At 37.8% G+C, this 21,291-nt stretch overlaps 1 protein-coding gene and 1 pseudogene across 1 annotated transcript in view; one reads left to right on the forward strand and one right to left on the reverse strand.

The window, feature by feature from the left end:
• The window catches only part of RBM27 (RNA binding motif protein 27), a 118,073-nt gene that overhangs the window by 30,540 nt on the left and 66,242 nt on the right, over positions 1-21,291 (reverse strand). The window contains exons 7-10 of the mRNA XM_006891195.1: positions 19,188-19,352; positions 15,563-15,712; positions 5,335-5,479; positions 2,043-2,196 (exon numbers count right to left, since the gene is read on the reverse strand). Coding sequence (XP_006891257.1) covers positions 2,043-2,196; positions 5,335-5,479; positions 15,563-15,712; positions 19,188-19,352 — 614 coding nt within the window. The remainder of the gene's footprint in view (positions 1-2,042; positions 2,197-5,334; positions 5,480-15,562; positions 15,713-19,187; positions 19,353-21,291) is intronic.
• LOC102873933 lies at positions 5,773-9,459 on the forward strand (annotated as a pseudogene).

The raw sequence follows: 21,291 nt of genomic DNA on the forward strand, positions 1-21,291 counted from the left end.
TTTTAATGAACATTTACAAGGATTTTGGGTTTTCATTCCTTCATTGCTGCACCATTCTCTCTACCCTCCTCCCCAGTTTGTTCTTCTTACCCGCCATCCAAATGTCTGTTTTAATTGTCCAATTGCCACAGTGCTTGTCAAAGTCAGTTCTGATTAATCTCCTTTGTCGGTGTGTCCTTTGCTAGAAATTTAATCTTATTCTCCTAAGACAAGGGCAACTGAGTACTGAATAGCAATCTGGCCTTTTGACTATAACAGTGGGAATTATCTTACTTTGCTAAGACACAGTTTTAAATGTAAGTCATTCTCCACAATATTGGCAATAATCCAGCCTCCTTTATCAGGCTCCTGGAAAAGACTGTTAGGCTTGATTTCACTACAGTCAACTCAACATTGTTGACTCAGAGTTCACTTGCCGCTGATCCTCTAGTAGGCTTTCAGAGGTGGTAAACTTCATGGGAGATTGTCCATCTTTCTCCCATAGAGCATCAAGTGGATATGAAACATCTACGTTTTGATTGGCAGTGCAACTCCTTACTTAAAAGGTCACCAGATCCACGGCTAAACAGCTAAAATAGATGAAAATCCTATAGAGCACGGTTCTACCCGGACATACATGGATCACAATGACTCAACGTTAACTCTACAGCAACTAGTTTAATGGTTAAGGGAAATGGGGAGTTATTACTACTTAAAGGCTGAGTTTCTCTTAAGTGTAATAAAAGAACGGAAATGCACAATGATGGTTGTACAACACAAAGCAACACTGAATCATCCATGTAAAATTACTGAAGTGACAAATACTTTTACCACATAAATTTCTTTTAAAAAGAACCAAAGTACTTAGCAAGGTTAGAAAAGAAATAAAAGGTTTACCCACTAAAATGTTCATCATAGCATTGTTTTTATACAATAAAACAACTTATTTTCCAAGAGACAATAGTTAAATAAATTATGCCTCATCTATATTAATCCACTTAAAACTTTTAAAATGCCATAAAGAACCCCTAAGGACCTAGAGAAATTTTAAGAGGAAAACCAGACACGTTTGGTATGATCAGATTTATCACATTATTTTTAAATGTATAAAGACATTTACAAAAAGAATCTGTGCATATATATGTAAATCTTCTGTATAAATAAATTTTAAAGTTTCTGTTTTCACCAAAAACTAAACAGTTGTGATTGCTGAGTGCAAAGATTTGGGTCATTTGTTTTTTCACTTGCATTTTATGTATCTGCAATCATTAAACATGTACTATTCGTGCACTCCAGAAAAAAAAAAAATTAAATCTCACATTGTTATTGAGTTGGTTTTACAGAATAAATCCATGTGACAAGGTATGAGTACTCCATAAGGTTTTCTAAGCTGTTATCTTTATAGCAACAGACTACAAGGTCATTTTCCTGAGTGAGCCACCAATCTTTGGGTTAGCAGCCACACAAACAGGCATTCTACTAATACTAATTACTACTTAAGACCAAACTACAAATTAAAAATATCTACCAAAGACGCAGCAAAATCCAAACAAATTAGACTACCAAAAATTCTCCAAGACTAGAACAATTTTTAAGAAATTACTATTTCAACACAGTCAGTAGGCAAGTTTATAAACTAAGAAATTACAGAAAACACAGAAAGCCTTAGCTACCTAGTCTAAATGAATTGAAAGTTATTTTTTTTGAGACTGAAAAATCCCAGTGTCTCTTAGGAAGAAATAAATCTGCAGAGAAGACACAAAAGAAATCGTATTTTCAAGAAAGAGAGAGAGACAGACAGAAAGAGAAAGAATCCAACTCTTCTGTACATTCATTAAAACAAAAAAAATTTAAAAATTATTACTTATTTTTTAAAAGAGTCACATCAACAAATTAACAATCACAAATTCAGCTTTATCTCATAAACTGCCTATGCAGGTATGTAGGTGGAGTTTGTACTACTAAATTGGAAATGGCCAGAATAGCCACTTACTCAAGCTTACAGGAATATTTTCAAACACCCTCAAAGAACATGATTGTATTCATAACATAGCCACATTTACCTGGATGTTAATAATAGTTCCAAACTTGCTGAAATGCTCGTTGAGCTTAGTAATGTTGTTCAATTCCTGAGGGATTTTCTTAACTTCTAATTTGGTGTTTGTATACTGATTCTTTCGCAAGAATCCTGTTTTATTCTGATTGTTATTCCCCTGCCTGGACAGAATAGAAATAAATTATAGTTAAAAGTCTCGACCTTGTATCCTACCAATCACAAAGCAATTCAGTTTATATTTATGACAAATAATATTTTATAAGACTTAAACATTCTTCAGAAGATATTAATAATTTTCACTTCATTCTTATGAAAATGCAACCTTTCACAGGTGTAGAAAAAGAAAGCTGAGTGACAAAAGGTTACCACTGGAGGCTCAAATGAGATGTAAAAATCAGATGTTTAAGGATTTATCATATTTATCAAGGAATCTTTTTTCTTTTTTTTCCAAGGAATCTAACTTTAAAGCAAGAATATTGTATCAACTTTTTTTATGTTACATTTCAACCAAAAAAGTATACAATCTTCCTTAAAAATATCTTAACATATTTTTCATAAAACTATACCCAGTAAAATCATTTCCCATTATTTTTCAGTGGCTCTTATTATATTCTTTCCTTCTTACTACTGCACATGGTTTATTTATTTTTATAAAAGCAGAACACCATAACTATATGGGGATTTTTTTTGTGGTATTAAGCTTTATTGTTTATTGGCTTCCTTAGCCATTGATTGACTTTGACACATAGATGGTAGAGGTCAGACTTGGCTGTCTTTATGCTGCCTACATTCTTTTTTATTTTATTTTAGTAATTTTAATGAACATTTACAGAGATTTTAGATTGCTATTCATTCATTATTGCACTTTTTTCTTTACCCCCCTCCCCCAGTGTGCTACTCTTTTAGAAAAGCAAAAGATAAACTCCCCGCCCTGAATGCACTAGCCTATGCAACCTTAATTCTGGATTCCTGTGATAACCATAAAACCCTATCATATATCGCTTTTAAACTCCTCTCCCTCATCTGTTTCAATGCAGTACACATAATTTATCCCATCTTTCTCAGTCTCCCCCTAACCCCAATATCAGTCCCATTTTCTAACAGTGGCACTATGCAGTATTTGTCTTTTTGTGACTGAGATATTTTACTCAGCATAATGTCCTCCAGGGTCACCCATTTGGAATAATATTGCATGAGTTCCTTGTTCTTTATGCAGCGTAGTATTCAATTGTGTGAATATACTACAGCTTCTCTATCCATTCGTTTGTTGATGGGCACTTAGGTTGTTTCCAACTCCTTGCTATTGTGAACAAAGCCATGGGTGTGCATATATCTGTTTGGATGGAGGTTATGGTCTCTTTAGGGTATATTCCCAGTAGTGGAATTGCTGGGTCAAATTGCTGGGCCAAACTTTTTTCTCAAAAAGTTGCAAAAGCACCACATCACTTTCCACAGTGGTTGTATCATTTCACATTTACACCAATAGTGAATTAGCGTTCCAGTTTCTCTACAACCTCACCAGCATTTGTTGTTTGCTGTTCTGTTAAATTTTGCTATTCTGACTGGGGTGAGATGATATCTCATAGTTGTTTTGCTATATGGGGATTTGAATCACCGGCATTTCAATTAGCAGCCCCATATATAATCCACTACACCACTGTGGTATTAAGGAGTTATTGTGCAAAATGGCTTTTCAAGCCACTGAATTTGACTTTGCCATGTGTATGGGCGAGAAATTATGTGAATAGGGTGTGTTAACCTATCCACAAGGGAACTGGCTAGTCTCACCACTAAATTGAGTAGAAGACTAGGCAGACTCGAGTCTTACTACCAGAAAAGCAGCACTATGCAGTATGCACCCAGTAACTCTTGCAGCAGCTAGGCTTACAGCCGCAGGGCTAGATTTACTACAGTGGCAGTGACTAAAGCAGAGGACCAGAGACCTGATGTGAGATGGCATGGATCCTGGAACTGCTCTACATCAAGGAACAAGAGCTAAGAACCTTTTTGCTCAAGTTTGTTGGAGCACTGAGAATTTCGTAGCAATGACCTAAAGCAGCTAGGTTCAAGTCTGAGATGCCTGTGAGCACATTTTGAAAGCTGTCCTGACTGAATGAATGTATTCTGCTACTAACCTGAATTATAGCTATTTCACGTCCCCCATATGGTTCAGTGTTGAGCTATCGCACTGACTTTTGGACCCAGTAAAGCAGTAAGATTGAGTAGAAAGAGGTGTGGGAGTTTGAAGAGCATGTCTGACCTCCAGGTAAATGGTTTTGTGCTATGGGTGCTGCTGATAGGGACAATCCCCCTTTGTGGAGATAGTAAAGTCCAGATACTGCTGTCATCATGTAGTCCCTGCTCCCAACCCCGTTTTCTTATTGTGTACTGCAGAAGCAGATCCAACTGACACAGAAGGAGATTCTCTTCCTTTTCCATCAAAGCATCTGGTGGATTTGACCTGCGTACCTTGAGGACTGCAGTGCAGCTTCTTAACACTAGGCCATCAGAACTCCCTAGTCCCTGCTCTTTTTACAGTCACCAAGTACTTTTTTTAATCCGTATACATCTTGAAAGAATATTAACACTGAAGGCAGCAGGTATTTTTCACTAGCTGAGCTAATCTGTTTACTTTTAAGAAGACTTCAGGGGTTATATTTGGTTAAAGGTTCAAGATTATCTCAGAAAAAAAATTTTTTTTAAAAAATAGATTATCTCAGGGCAATAGCTTCAAGTGGTTTTTCAGCATCCAGTGTTCTGGAAAGACTAGACTCCATGAACATTTTCAATTCTATTCTGCATTTTCCTCTTTCAGATCAAGATTCTTCTAAAGAATTTTTGACAAAATATTCAGTAATGGAGTCAAATACCATCTACTTCTGCTCTCATGGCAAAGGAGACAGTTATTCACAGAAGCAATTAGGCACACATTCTATACACTTCTCTTATTTCTGCTTTCTTTTTCCACTGCTGTTCCAGTCAAACAGAGACCAACTGCAGTGACTTGGATTACCACCTGCAAGCTTTTAACGCACTTTTCCTTCTTTTCTATTAATTTTCAATGTTTCAACAATTCCTAAAATTGAGTTAGACCTAGAAATAGGTAGACAAATTACAAGTATCTAGTATAAATACTGTTAGCTTTCCAACTTATAGAGCTTTCTTAGAAACCTAACTTTGAGATACATAGTTTGAAAAGCAATGATTAATGACAACTTTTCATTTTATAAGTTTACTAATGCAAAACAAAATGGCAATAAAACACTGATCAGATGTTATTAAATAAGAAATTAACTTACTTTCCCAGCCAAGGTTTTTTCGAAAGTGGTCCTTCCAAACCACTCACAGCTCTTTTTCTGCTATCTGGTTCAAGAACAACTCTGGTGATGTTGCTATTAATTGAGACGGGGACTGGTGGTTCAGTCTGGATAACAATGTTAGCAGCTGTTGGAAATAAAACTTCACATTACTGATGACGCCTTTTCTTTGGGGAGCTTCAAATGATTAAGATATTTCATACAAAATGAAAAGGCACTGCAAATAACAGGCAATTAAAACCATTTTTCTTTTCAGAAATACCTAGCACTACCTCTTTTTCCTGAAAGTTATGGGCAATCTCAAACATATTAACTGGTGGATGTAAAGAAATATTGATGGAGGAGAGGCAAACGGGTAAGAGTAAAGAGATAACAAATACATACTAAGTTGGATGAAAGGAAAGGCAATCCAATAAGGAGATGATCAGCACAGTATCTCTTTCTAAAGATATGGAAGGAACTTAGAGACACACAAGAGAAACAGTCAACAAATGAAAACATTATTACACACACAATCTTGCATTTAACAGTATTACTCTACATTACGGCTAGCTATCCACTGTGGATGGATAGCCATACAGGGAAGATGAACAGATATGAATAGGTGAAAGAAACTACACCTGTAACTGAACACAGGTTTGACAGATGGTATTTCTACATTTATCAAAATCAAAAAACTCTAAAACTCAGTCATTCAGAAGAGAAATCCCATCTTTCTCTCAAGGAGCCACTGGTGGATTCAAACTGCCAGAGAGGCCCAGTCTTAGAGTTAGGAACAAAACTCCCTGGAGATTATACTGCAAGAGGTCCCGACTAGACTGAAGTTCCCTAAAGGACTAATAAAACCACATCAACCTCAACCACCACAACCCTGACATCACAGCCAACTGTTATATAGAGCTCTCGGGAGACCATCCTGAGCAGAACAGATGAAAAATGTGGAATTAAACTCAGTAACAGCTTGTTGGTCTCATAGAGACTAGTGAAATCCCTAAGAGTATGGTTCTTAAACACTCTTGGAGCCTGGAACGGAACTTATGCCTATCACTTTTAACTTCTAGTCAAGCAATAAATATAATAGAGAAATAACAATAAAGAAACTCCCTCCTTAGGATAATCAGAAATTCAAGATCAAAAGGGCAGTATTTTCCTAGGAATTAAAGCTCAGAAGGCAGGAAGGAGCAGAACAGAAGGATTAATGGAAACAAGAATCACCAAGAGAAAATGCTACAATGTATTTACCATCATTAATGCCTAAAAAATGAATATAATTGTTTGAATGAAAAACTAATTTATTCTGTAAACTTAATTCCCCCCCTTCATTCAAAGGGAGGAAAGTTAGGATACACTATGGGGTGGTCTACAGGGAGATGCTTGGATAATCCAAAGATGGGGCCTCTCTTGAAATTCAAATCCACCATCCATTCCTTGAAGAAAAACGGCCTATTCCTCCCAAGCAATTTACAGTTTCTAAAAGCACACTGGAGATCAACTTTAAGTTGGTTCCCAGTCACAGCAATGAGGTTCGTTTGAATAATTCTAACCACAAACGATTAAAAGTAATGCCAATAAAAAGGGCCCCAAACCAAACCTAATCCATTGCTGTGGCAGATTCTATACACAATGACCCTATAAACCAGAGTAGAACTAATCCATATAGCTTCCAGTGCTGTAAATCTTTACAGAAGCACAATATTTAACACTTATGGCTGGTAAGTATGAACTGTCTACCTCTCAGAGATCAGTCAAGATCCAATTACTCCACCACCAGAGCTCCTAATAAAGGAGCATACTGATATTATATGCATTCTGATGTGATTCAATAAGCAGCTCACCACATTATACAAATGGGGTGTTGCATATTATGATTTTATGAAATTATGTTTTTCATATGTGATAACAATATTGTACTTCTGTAAGATTGTTTAATTCTTAGATGTAAATGAAAGTATTTATGAACAGAATTACTCTCAAGTTATTTTTTAATGTGTGTATGTGCACCCATTTATTATATGTATATATATTTATAGGCTATGTATATCGTTCACAGCTTCAGTTTGCTTGGCTGCACAGTCAACACTCTTGGCACCAGCAGTCAGGAAATCAAAAAGTGTATCGCGATGGGAAAGTCTGCTGTTAGGGACCTCTCTAAAGTACTCAAGAGCAACGGTGTCTCTCTGGAGACTAAGGTGCGCCTGATACAGGCCATGGTCTTTGCAATCGCTTGTTATGCGTCAGAGAATTGGACAATGACTAGGGAGGACAGAAGGAGAGTTGATGCCTTTGAGCTGTGGTGCTGGAGAAGAGTACTGAATGTACCATGGACTGCCAGGAAAACAAACAGACTCATCTTGGAGAGGATTAAACCAAGCAACTCCTTGGAGGCAAGGATTCTGAGCCTTCGTCTGACATATTTTGGACATGTTGCCAGGAGGGATGGATCCTTGGAGAGGGACATCATGCTTGGGAGGGTGGAGGGACAGCGCAGGAGGGGAAGACCCTCTATGAGATGGATTGATTCAGTGACTGGGGTAATCGGGATGGGTGTTATCGGAGGCAGTGCGGTTGGCGCAGGATAGAGCAAGGTTTCGGGCTGTTGTGCATAGGGTCGCTATGAGTCGCAAATGACTCAACGGCACATAACAACAACAACAACAATGTATATTTATACAAGAGTCCTTGTGTAATGCAAAGAGAGCTCTAGTGGCACAGTAGTTAAGTGTCTGAGATTAAAATGTGAGTTTATGCTTCCGTAAAAATTTACAGCCCAGGAAACCCTGGAGGGCAGTTCTATACTATGCCACAAAGTTACTGTGTCAAACCTATGGACAGTGAAATGTGTCAAAAAGCAGAAATCTAGTGAGCGTTGGTGGCTTAATGGCAAGAAGCTGCGCTGCAAAACCAAAGGCACCACCAGATGCTCACTGAAGAAGGAGGGGCAATCTCCTCCTGTGCCAGTCTATCTGATTCGATACACAACAAGAAAACAAACAAACAAAAAAACCAACAAACAAAAAATCACAAATCTGCTGAATAAGGCAGTCGGTGTGCTCACTTGAGCTGATAGCTGAGGTAATAAAAGAAAGAGCGCAGTAGAAGTGTTCAAGGATTCTCATCACTACCCGCAGCTCTTGATCCTCCAAAGAACCACTGACCCTGGAGCAGCCTGTGTGCTACTTTGGTAATTTTGAAGTTTGCTGCTGAACATGGCAGACCCAGATGTCCTCACCAAGGTTCCTGCAGCCTTAAAGAGGTTAGCCAAGAACTTGCCACTGTACTTTTTATAAGACAGAGGTAGAAGAGAATGAAACAGCAATGCCAAAAAAAGATGCACGCACACTTTTGGGCAAGGTTTAACGAACAAACTGAAACTATGTACATACTACTTTGGGAGACACAGGATGTTAATTTGGCTTATGAAATACTTGAACCAGAACCCATAAAAATCTCAGCCCTGAAACAGAAAAGAATATGCAGCAGCTACAGCTGGAGCTGCTGACCTGGCAGGTAGACACACCAGGAAGCATAGGCTACCACAGGTCCCTCTTATAAGGACTTACACACCCAGAAAGCTGTCATCAACATAGATGACCAAGATCTTCATCAAACCTTCCTGGAGAAGAAATCTGCCAAAAAGAGATTCATTTTGTTGAGAGGAAGCACTGTGCAAGGGATATACAGTTCTGAAGACATGAAGGAAGGTGGGATAGATAAAGCCTTGTTTCAGGACCACAGAGATGGCTGTGCAGGACTGAGTACTGAGGAAGTCATGCAAGCACTCTTCATTTATGAGAAGATGCCTTCTGCCACCACTGGTTCTGCAGGGGCAGCTGCTCCTGTCACCACCGCTAATAGAAGAGGCTTGGAGAAAGAAACCAGTGAGTCAGATGATGACTCTCTACTCCATCAGGCAGCTGTGGCTCTGCACCACTGGGAAGATAATGAATCTGAAAAAGTGACAGATAACCTTGTTGTTATGGTGGCTGGCCAACTATTATAAGGAAGTTAGCCAGTGACCAGAGCTGGTGGCCCAAACAACATGGGAGGAGAAGGAAGCATACGGAGCAATGAATGGGACAGCACATGTTTGAGGACTTCTTTGAGTGATGTTTTCTTGCCTTTTCCCCCATTCTCGAGTGCTCATTTCAAGAAGTAAATGCTTTACCTTGCAGAAATATGTTTAAGTGACTTTCTGCCCCTTTGGATGTAAAGTGACTTTTAATTACTCTTATGCAACATATAAGGAATATAAAGTTTGTTTTTCTATGTGAAATTTCCCGACGAGGTAGGCTGTTCTTCCCCTGCTGATTTCCTACAGTATTAGTATTTTTTTAATTTTATTTTTATTGTGCGTACCGTCAAATCGGATGTGCTTGGTACAGGAAGAGATTGTCTCTCCTTCCCCAGCAGAGCATCGAGTGGATTAGAACCACACATCTCTAGGATTGCAGTGCCAACATAAGAGCAAGAGCCTATGGTGATGAAGAAATAAGTTCAGGCTCCTTTGAAGGAACTGGCAAATAATAAGGCCCCAGGAGTAGATGGTATACCAAATGACAAATTTCAACTAAAAGATGCTGCCATAGATGTGCTCACCAAGCTATGCCAAGAAATCTGGAGGAAAATCACCTGACCAACAGACTGGAAGAGATCTATGTTTGTCCCCATTCCAAAGAAAGGTGACCCAACAGAGTGTGGGCGTTATCGAACAATATCACTGATTATCACACGCAAGCAAGATTCAGCTGAAGATTATACAAAAATGACTGAACAGCACATCAACAGAGAACTGCCAGAAGTCCAGGCTGGGTTTAGAAGAGATCATAGTACTAGGGATATTGTACCTAATGATAGATGGATCTTGGCTAAAAGCAGAGATTACCAGAGTAATGTCTATCTGTGCTTCATTGATTATGCAAATGCATTTGACTGTATGGATCACAACAAACTGTGGCTGACTCTGAGAAGAATGGGAATCCCAGAACACTTGATCATGCTAATGTGAAACTTATACTTGAACCAAGAGGCAGTAGTCAGAATAGAGCAAGGAAACACTGCATGGTTCAAAATTGGGAAGGGCGTAAGCCAGGGATGCATCCTATCTCCATACCTTTTCAACCTGTATGCAAAACAGATCGTCTGGGAAGCTGGGGTCTATGAGGAGAAATGTGGCATCAGGATTGGTGAAAGACCTATCAACAGTCTGCGATATGCAGATGACACAACCCTGCTTGCTGAAATTGAGGAGGACCTGAAGCACTTGCTGCTGAGGGTCAGGGACTGCAGCCTTCAATATGGATTGAGGCACAATGTCAAGAAGACAAAGATTCTCACCACTGGACCAACTGGTAGCATCGGATGGATAGTGAAGAAATTGAGATTGTTCACAGCTTTAGTTTGCTTGGCTCCACAGTCAATACTCTCGGCACCAGTATGCCAAAGGTCAAGAACTGTAGCATTCAATATGGATTGAGGCTCAATATCAAGAAAGCAAATATTCTCACCACAAGATCATCAGGATGGATCGTGAAGAAATTGAGATTGTTAACAGCTTTCGTTTGCTTGGCTCCATAGTCAACACTCTTAGTACCAGCAGCCAGGAAATTAAAAGATGTATTGTGATGAGAAAGTCTGCTGTTAGGGACCTCTCCAGAGTATTGAAAAACAATGGTGTCACTCTGGAGACTAAGGTGCACCTGCAATGGTCTTTGCAATCACTTGCTATGCATCAGAGAGCTGGACAATGACTAATTGATGCCTTTGAGCTATGTGCTGGGGAAGAGTATTAAATTGAGGGACAGTGTAAACCCCATTTCTTATAAACCCCCATTAATACCAGAAGCAGAAGTGAGCCATAAAAATTCTTAGCTTAAGGCAAACACAAATGCCCCGGGGAAAGTCTTATCTGTCCTTGCAAAGTAAAGAATTAACTAGTGTCTATGTGACACAAAAAGAGTAAAGGCGGGCAAAGTAGCCAGCCGGTCAAAAGCAGACCCACATGACTAATTTCCCGACTCACCAACCACGATATCAATCTCCCCACCCCGACAGTGGCACCCAGGAAAGTCTTAAAAGCAATTATGGGGGCGGGACTCGGGGCTTTTTCCCTCGCCACCTTCCTACTGAGGGAGAAAGTCTCCACTTGTGGATATTCTGGAATAAAGTGCTTTTTGTATTTGCCTATGTGTAAATTATTCTTTTGAGGGGCATTTCATGGGCAGAAAAAATATATCATGGACTGCTAAGAAAATGAACAGGTTCATCCAGGAGAAGGTTAAAACGGGCTGCACCTGGTAGGCAAGGATTCTGAAGCTTTGTCTGACATGCTTTGGACATGTTGCAAGGAGGGACCGGTCCTGGGAGAAGGACATCATGCTTGGTAGGGTGGAGGGATAATGCAGGAGAGGAAGACCCTCTATGAGGTGGATTGATTCAGTGACTGGGGTAATCAGGATGGGTGTGTCAGAGACAGTGAGACTGGCACAGGACAGAGGAGGGTTTAGGGCTGTTGTACATAGGGTCACTATGAGTCACAGGTGACTCGATGGCATATAACAACAACAAAGTTAATATTTTACTGTATTTGCTTAATCTAAGGTTGTTGCGCCACCCCCACCCCCACCCCCCCACTAAGTCTCTAGTTTTGGAGGCTCATATGTGAAATGGTTAATTTCTGGAAGGTGGGCTCTCTTGTTTTGATTGAGAGTTGGGTGTGGACTGGTTGGTTTGATTTTTTTTTCCTTCACTCAGGTCTGAGGCTGATTGGATTTGCCAGATTTGGCAAACAATGAGCTGTGAAGCCTGCTGTTTACAGTCAACCAGGACCTGGTGGGTGGGCCTTGTATTTAAAAGGTGGTTGGCCCCTCCTGCTGCTGGTGTTAACTGTATTTGGGAGGAACATTCTTCTAAATGGTATAGCACTGCTCTGTCAATTTGCTGTACTGAAGTAATTTGGGGTTGTTGTGATGCTGAACGCTGTGCCACTGGTGTGTCAAATGCCATAATAGTTACTCATCATGTACTTTGGTGGAGCTCTCAGAATTGAGACAGGCTTGGAAGCAAGAGTGTCATCCACTTCCTAAACAGCATGCCTCTGGATGAACATAGAGAAACACAGATAGTTATAGACCAGGGGTTCAGGTCTTTTATTTATAGGGTCATTATGACTCAATGGCACTTAACTACAGTGACAACAATTGTTTTCCTTTTCTTCTTAAATCACATTTTTCTCCCTTCTGAAATGAATAGAGGACTATCTATAAGGTGGATTCTTTTGGTATGCAGAAGCTTATTCTAATAGGTTACAGTAACTCAAAAATTAAACTTTTTTTCCTCATAGTTTTACCAAGTGTCCTAAATAATTTCTGCTATCAATGTCTACCAAAGCAACTTGTCAGTGAGCAAATGACTGAAGAAGAGAGGATAAAACTCATCATATTCTCTCACAGTACTAACGATGGTATCAGTATACTTGGGGAAAGTAAGATGTGTGTGCAGAAAGAGGATATCAGATATGCCTAAATCTCGTGATTCATATCAAAACATGTGTTTTTAGAACTGACCAGTATGCAGATTCTGTTGTTTTCCTTAATGCCTTTGGTTGGTGTTGGATGATAAAAAACAGAATTGTTTTTGGTAAAGCCTTCTGAAGATATCAGGGGTGGGGGTGAAAAAGAGTTCATGTAAAGGAGTGAAGAGTATCTTTCAGAATTTAGAGTGTGATGATTTGGACATCCTTTATACAAAGCTGAAATGAGGCTCTTTCCCCTCCATTTAAAAGTCTCTTGTTAATGTTATAAATTGTTTAATGGAATTATTCTAGAAATTGGTAAAGAATTTTTCTCCCTCTTTCTCACTCTAAGCATCACTGAAAGCCTTTTTTAAAATTAATTTTAATGAAAGTTTACAGAGACTTTGGATTTCCACTCATTGTTGCACTTTTCTCCCTGCTCACCCCTCCCCCTAATTCACTCTTCTCTTTGAAAAGTAAAAGAAAAATTCTTTCATTGTTATATAGTCCCTGCCCTCAACTCCACTCCACTATGCAGCCACTGCAGGCCTTTTTTGTCTCTCCTTAAGATTCTTGCCAGGCATGGTCTTTTAGAACACATCTAGAATATTGTTGAGCACTGTAACTTCAAGGAATGTATTTTATTTTTGGTTCTGATATATAGTACGTTATTATTATTTCCCAAGGTATAACTTTAAAAATTAAAAAATAGGGGTGGCAGGTGTCCTTTCCTACAGGAATCTATCACAACTGTATTTTTTTGTAGTATTATCCCATGTACTGTAATTTTAGGGAGCTCTGGTCACCTAGTGGAAAGAAGCTGTGCTGTAATCCCAAAGGCATGCAGTTCAAGGCCACCAGTTGCTCCAAAGGGGAAGGCTGGACAATCTCCTCCCATGTGATTAAGTGCTTCTGAAAACCTACCAGAGAGTCAGCTATGGGTCAGTTCTAACTCTACAGTAAACAAGAACAACTATAATTCTTACTTCTTTATCATTTTATAGTATCCATGCGATGTTTTTTTTTTTAAATTTTATTATTTTGCGTGCGTGTACCATCAAATCGGATCTGACTGGTACAGGAGGAGATTGTCCCTCCTTTTCCAGCAGAGCATCTGGTGGATTTGAACTGTGTGCCTCGGGGATTGCAGTGCAGCTTCTTGCCACTAGGCCACCAGAGCTCCCTCCATGTGATGTTAAGATAGCACTTTAGAGTATCTGAGCCTTGTGTGATCATTTATTTATCTGAATTGTGCTAATGCCTGAATAATGATAATAAATTTGTTTTATACTAATTATAATTTTTTAATTTCTAGTTCTGTAATATCTTGGAGCATAATGAAAATAAATACTAATCCCAATTTTTAAAAAAGGCAGAAATGTGTACAATGAGCAAGAAAATAGTGCCAAGACTATTCTTTTCACTATTTGAGTACTTATTATATTTCCTTTAATTTTCAGTAGGTTTAATGTATTTTAAACTAAACATCTAGAAAGAAAATCCAAAGTTAATACTATACTTGGCATATTTCACCAACAACAGCTAAGATGAAAATATGAAAGATTTACTTTAGAAATCTGTAGGTGGATGAGGTTACATGTCGCTAGTTAAGAGGGGATACTGAACCACAATAGTAATAACTACACAAAATGCTGCCTATTGTACCCTAAGCATTTCTCGTAACTCAGAAAATCCACCAAAAATAAAATCAGCAATGAAAAACATCATATGTAGGACAAGTCATGGGAGTAAGAACAAGAGAAATAATACATTCCATTTCATCTGTGTAACAGTCAAAGAAATGACGTAAATACTCATTCATTCAACATTCTGAATAGGTACCACCACCATCATCTCAATCAGTACTATTTCCATTGTCAATGAGTTAGACTGACTACAGATCACCAATTAGACTAGACCTTTTATAGAAATTAATGAATAGGAACATGAGTCCAACTCTTTTAGGGATTACATTTTCAGAAAGTTAACAGAAAAGACAGCAAATCATGTGAAAGCATAAAGCTTTCTAGAATCTAGTATATAATAATTTCTTAAAACAGTTACCATTAAGACTTGATGCTGTCTAAGTTTATTACAATGCTTTATAACAAAGGAAAGAAATATAACAAAAGGTTCAATGATTTGATAAAGATGACACTGTAAGCCTATAGTACCCAAGCTACATCTGACCTCATTGAAAAGGATTATAGAATATAATGTATAAATATATAGATAGAAAAAAACCCCATTAAGAATATGATTCTAATTAAATGCACATAAACTGGTAATAAAACAGAGAGAGAGAGAGAAACACAGAAGGGGCATATTCCCTATAATTAGGAAATCACAGTTTCAAACTGCCATTCTGTCTTATAAAAACTGTGTAATCTTGGTTAAATTTTTAACCTCTTAAGACTCAGTTATCTTCATCTGTAATAAGAAAAAAGCTACTTTTCATTTTTGGGTAGTAGCTACTAAATGTTTTCACAAGTTTAATTTTATTATTAAGGTTTATGACTAAGCTTTATAAAAACACTGAAAATGTGGTACAAAAAATAAATGCATGATAATTTTACTATGCTTCAAATCCTGAATATTATTTTCATGAAACGCAGATCTTTAAAGTTTGTGAGGGCAAGAGACTAAACTTTAATCCCTAAATAATACTTAAACTCAAAAAAAGTTTCAAGACATATTCACCTCTTGGATTTGCATCCATATCTCCAGATGTTAGACCAATCAGGTTTGGGCGCTGTGTCTGTGTTCTTGAGAAGAACTGTCTGTACTGAGATCTACCAGAACTGGTAATACTAGGAGCTTCTGGGTTATAACCATCAGGTTCATATGCGTCTGAGGGAAACAATTAGAGACAGGTTAACAATTTTTCATTACTATGAAATAAACAATTGCTAATTTGTTTTCATAAGGAAATACATTATCAATTCACATATAATTGTCTTTGAGTTACATTACACAGATATGCCTGTTGGAAGTAAAAGAAATCTATCACAAAACTGATGATAAACCTATTCAGTTTTATTCTGTATATAAACTCTCTAATTAAAATGATAATGAACATATTTAAAAACAAATGTTCATGTCATGAATATCATATATAAAGGACTGGTTGAATTTCCTGTTACCTATTATGTTTCACTAATTCATAAATCTTTTTTAATTGGGAAAAAATTCACTTTGTTGTCTGTACTTTAAATTGGAGGAAAAAATAGCTGGCTTCACACATAAAACATATCCCAATAGAACAGCTAAAATATTAAGGTGATTGTTGTTGTTAAGTGCCATCATGTCGTTGACGACTCAAAGCGACCGTATGAATGAAAGACCTGGACACCTGTATAACTTTTATCATTTCTTCAAGTTCCTAAGAGTTTCCGGAGGCAAGCTATTTCAGAAGTGGATGCCACTCCTGTTTCCAAGCTAGTTTTAATAGGAGAGCCCCACCAAACACTGTCCACCATGGGTAACCATTATCACATTTGACACATCAGTGTCACAGTGTTCAGCATCACAGCAACCACAACATCATAGTATTCTTTGTAAACAGATCAAGTATATACATCTACTCTGGGTCACTGAAAATCATCTAGAAAAATATTTTAGGCTTGCTTTTCCTGATTGGAATATTAAACATTCACAAAATTTATAAATTTAATCTTTGATTATTTGACTGCTTAAAGGAAAAGAAGAGCAGAAGAGAGAAAGGGCAAAGGAGGGTGAAGAAAAATACAAAATACAGTAACAAGAGCTTGCTTTTATGACGTTTTCTTCGGAACTAAATAGCTCATGTCTCTCACTGCAACTGCACCATAACCCTCTCTAGAATTTCAGAAGTTGTATATCACAGGAGAGGAGATCACTTGCTTCCCCCTCCTACTCCTTACAGAGCCAATGAGAGATTTGAAAGAGGCATGGCCTTGGGTTATCAGTGCAGCTCGCTACTAGCCCTGGTGTTAGGCAACACTGAGTTGACTATGATCCACAGCTACCCTATGAACAACAGATTTTAACCTTGCCCTATTCTGTGCCATCCTCACAATTTCTGATCTGCTCTAGAACAATGTTACAGATCTATTTTGTTGAAGGTCTTCTTCTCCTTCAACCTTCCACATTTCCCAGCATGATGCCTTCTTCCAAAACTGGCTCCTTCTTGTAACATACTCAAAGTATGTTTCAGCACTATGATGAAGTTTCACCATCCTTGCCTTTAAGAAATACCCTGGTTGCACCTCCTCTAAGATAAACTGGTTTGTTCTTTTGGCAATTCATGGGATATCCAGTATTCTTCAAAACCTCAATTCAAAGGCATCAATTCTTCTTCTGTCTCTAGCATCCTTATTCACAGTCCAATTTTCAGACACATTAAAAGTAACTGAATAGACCATGGTTGCATCAGGTACACCTTAGTCTTCAAACTGAAGTTGTTGCTTTTTAGCACTTCCATGATATTTTTGACAGCAGATTTTCCCAATGCAACGTGTTTTCTGATGTGGGGGTTTTTTTACTGTTACCAGGGGTGTTGACTGTGGATCTAAGCAAACCAGAATAGCTGACAATTTCAATCTTTCCTACAGATTTCCCTAAAAGGTCTAGACACTCAACAACAATTATCAGAAAAGCAGTTTTAAGTTTACTGCTCTATTGGAAAATGTGGCTGGGGCACTTTCTGACTAGCAGACTCCTCCCTGAAATGACTACCTGCTTGAAGGATTGCATGCCTGGTATGCCTTCTCAGCTCCAATTCTTGACACAGTGCCTGGGCCAACACAGTTGTAGGCAAGATTAAAGTTCTTCTGGTTTCAGAAATGACCACTTGATTAGTGAGAAAAAAGTGCTTTAATCTTTGACATCTGGATGAGGAACACTGGGCAAAATGCTACCTTTAGTGTTTTGAATTCCAATCGTATTGTGTAGAGCTTGATGAGGAATCATTACCTCATTCTGTTTTGGGAGACATTATTTGATCCCCCTACTCTCTGGCAAAGTTATAAGTGACCCCCCTCAAAGTTGTGTAGGAATGTTAGTCTTTACTAATTCTCTAAGATTATTTCAGGTTTAAGTATATGAAATGTTGAAAGAAGGTAAAATTCTGAGTTGATAAGATAATTTTTAAAATAGTTATTTGTTCCTTGTGATGCTGGTACAAAAAAATAAGGTACACAAGTATAATTATTACTCTCTTCATCAATGCCACTTTAAAATTAATATCATTTATGATTTAAAATTTAGTTTTAAAAAGTATAACACTAAGTAACTCTTTCTTCTGTTAGGATTTTGTAAAATATCTGAACATTGGACCTTGAAATGGCAAACAGGCCTTTTCATCCTATATAAAAGCAGAGTTAAGACTGACTGAAAACAATGATTATTTTCATCACTACAATTTAGAAGTAACTGTGTCTCTCTCTTAGTAATCTTTTCTGTCTAGTTTATTTTTATTGTTTTACTCAATCACTCCTATGCATTATGCCTTAAAACAATTACAATTAATCAATATTGCTCATATTAAGTTTCAGCTGTAAGACATACTCAAATCTTTATTACTATTCAATCACTTCTGTCATTCAGAGAACAGTATGAATAAAGTATGATTAAGAAATTTCAGTTTTCATTTACTGATACCCTTCAGAGAAAATATCCTACTGTCTAAGTTAAAGCATATTTTTTAAAAAGCTACAAAATCAAATGATCTTATTCTACAACTTGAAATAAATAAACCCCAAGAAAGTTATAAGCCCTTCAGTTCATTATTATGAGAGCTAAAGGTAAAGAAATCTTTAAAAACCTCATGAGGCACCCACAGAACACTCCACAGATCCTCAAAAAAATGCACAAGTAAACAGGAAAGAATAGTATCACAAATCCTACATTATATACAAGTATTACATACAAGTGGCAGAGAAAAACATATGCTCATATGTGATCACCAAGAAACCAAGTATTTGCTTTTATTTAATTTTAAATAACAACTACTATAATTTTTCTCATAAAATATAATTGATTAGAAAATACTCAAGTTAATATTATGTTCCTATCCATATCCAGCTCAAGGAACAAATATGGTTTTTGTAACCAAGGCACGAAAATAAATAGAGGACACCAGAGATGACAGACACACAAGAGGCTTCATCATCTATCAAGTCACCAGGGACAAATCAAGGAAGGAGGGAAACAGAAATGAAACTAAGCCTTTTAAAGGGAATTTGTAACAACTGCAAATCAGGACATGACAGCCCACCTCTTGGCCTGGTCAGCTTAAAATAAAAAAAGATCAACAAGGTAGATGACCATCTGTTGTGCAGCTTACCTGGGACCAGAGGGGTGGGGCTGGAGACTGAGGTATGGTACCCAATGGAGGTTCCCATGAGGTTTCGAGGTGGCACCAAACGAGCTGCCAACAGAGGAGGTGGTGTCCCCAACTGAAGTCGCTCAGATGCAGCAGCACCATGTTCACGAGAATACATGGGCTGTCCTACAGAGGAAAGAACAGGAGGGCAACTGGGATTGAGAGTCACAAGCTTCTCATGTAATGAATGATGTATCTCCTGAGACACTGAGCCAAGAACAGAGAAACTATACTAAAATGAGCAAAAGATGAGAAAGATAGTACTGAGATTTCTTTCTAATTCAAGAAAACAAAGGCATGCAAATGGTTAAGATGAACCATGATATGAAGAAAGTGTAAGAATAGGTCATAAGATTGCATAATCACCAACTTCTAGAATCTTAAACAGAATAAACACGTCCTGGTTTTGCCCAGAGTTAAAAAAAAATCAACTATACCACATTATTACAAAAAGTAGCCTTGAGGTATTTATGCATATGAAATTTTATAGTCAATGTGACATGCAGGTACATTAACATTTTCCATTTAAGGAAAAATCACTTTTAGGGAACTCTGGTAGCCTAGTCACTACACCTGTACCTCAAACCCACATAAATTCCAAGTTTACATAAAATATACACCCACAACTGAGAACAGGAGAAAAAAAAACACAAACCAAACATTAAAAAGAAAACATAATGTACTACAAGCATACAAAACAGCAAACACTCTTAAGAAAAAACTAAGTAAGATAGTACAAATGTTAACCACTCAAGTATGTAAATAACAAACAAAGACACATGCTTCTAAACTACTGTGATTAATAAAGAAAGGAAAATATTCTGTCAAGGGATAGAATTGCTACCTGAGCAGTCCCTCTCTCTCCCCAAATCCCGTAGGAGATGAATAAAAGCCAGTTTCCTCAGAGAAAATCAGAAGAGAAGCCAAATACAGATGCATCAAGGTGTAGAAGCCCCTACTTAGGAATACAGGGGATCCCCTCATTCCACCAATCTCACCGGTCCCTAGGTGGGGCTGGGCTATGATCAGACTCACAAGAGTGGGAGCCAGTACACAGTAAGGCCCACCTGAGGCTGCTCTCTCCTATTCCTAGCAGCATGCCAAAAGGTTCAGGTCCACCTTGACCACCATGGGTGTTTCTCCCCCTTTCTTTACTTTTCTCTTTAACTCTTCTACACAGCCTATATATCTTTCAACAACCATGCCTCCTTTGCATTTCCCTAATAAACCTTTTCACTTGCTTTCTAAATTGTCACTGAGTATTCACTAATTTACAGTCAACACAACTCACACCCTCCGGGGAAATATAAGTGGTGAAGAGATAAAAAGAACTCTAGTTTTAGCATGTTCCAACCTCTAACAACAAAGTAGTTACTATATTATGAAATACAAATGAATATTAACAACCACTTCAGAAAGAATGAACATTTAAGGTTTATAAATTGATAAAGAAACACCAAGTACAATGATGCCAAAATTATAAAAAAACTTCAGAAAAAGAGAAGTTATCAAGACACCAAATACTCCTTTTTGTTGGCTATTTATCATTTTTCACTGACTACTATATATGAAATATAAGATTTACTCAATTGTTTACACACAAAATCAAACATTTACTATGTGACAAAAACCAAAAACAGAATATATTAGATTTCCTTTTCTTTATTATTTGAGGAAATAATCTTTAAAAGTTCAAAAATTTTAATATATTTTTATAGGGTATGCTACATTCGATGTCCTAGTAAATTCTAAGAGAAAACAGATGTGTTCACCTTTACTACACTTTTCATCTTATGTAAGGGATCAAAGAGGAAATGACAAATCATACTGAAGAGGAAAATATATGAACTGGGAACCTGATATCAACCTTCTCTCCCCAAAAGAATCAATCATTATGTTGTTGTTATGTGCCATCGAGTCGCCTGCGACTCATAGCGACCCTATGTACAACAGCCCTAAACTCCGCTCTGTCCTGTGCCAATCACACCGTCTCCTACACTCCCATCCCGATTATCCCAGTCACTGAATCAATCCACCTCATAGAGAGCCTTCCCCTCCTGCGCCG

Source organism: Elephantulus edwardii, unplaced genomic scaffold (assembly GCF_000299155.1).
Source record: "Elephantulus edwardii isolate Elephantulus edwardi_28Jun2011 unplaced genomic scaffold, EleEdw1.0 scaffold00095, whole genome shotgun sequence".
Classification (NCBI taxonomy): Eukaryota; Metazoa; Chordata; class Mammalia; order Macroscelidea; family Macroscelididae; genus Elephantulus; species Elephantulus edwardii.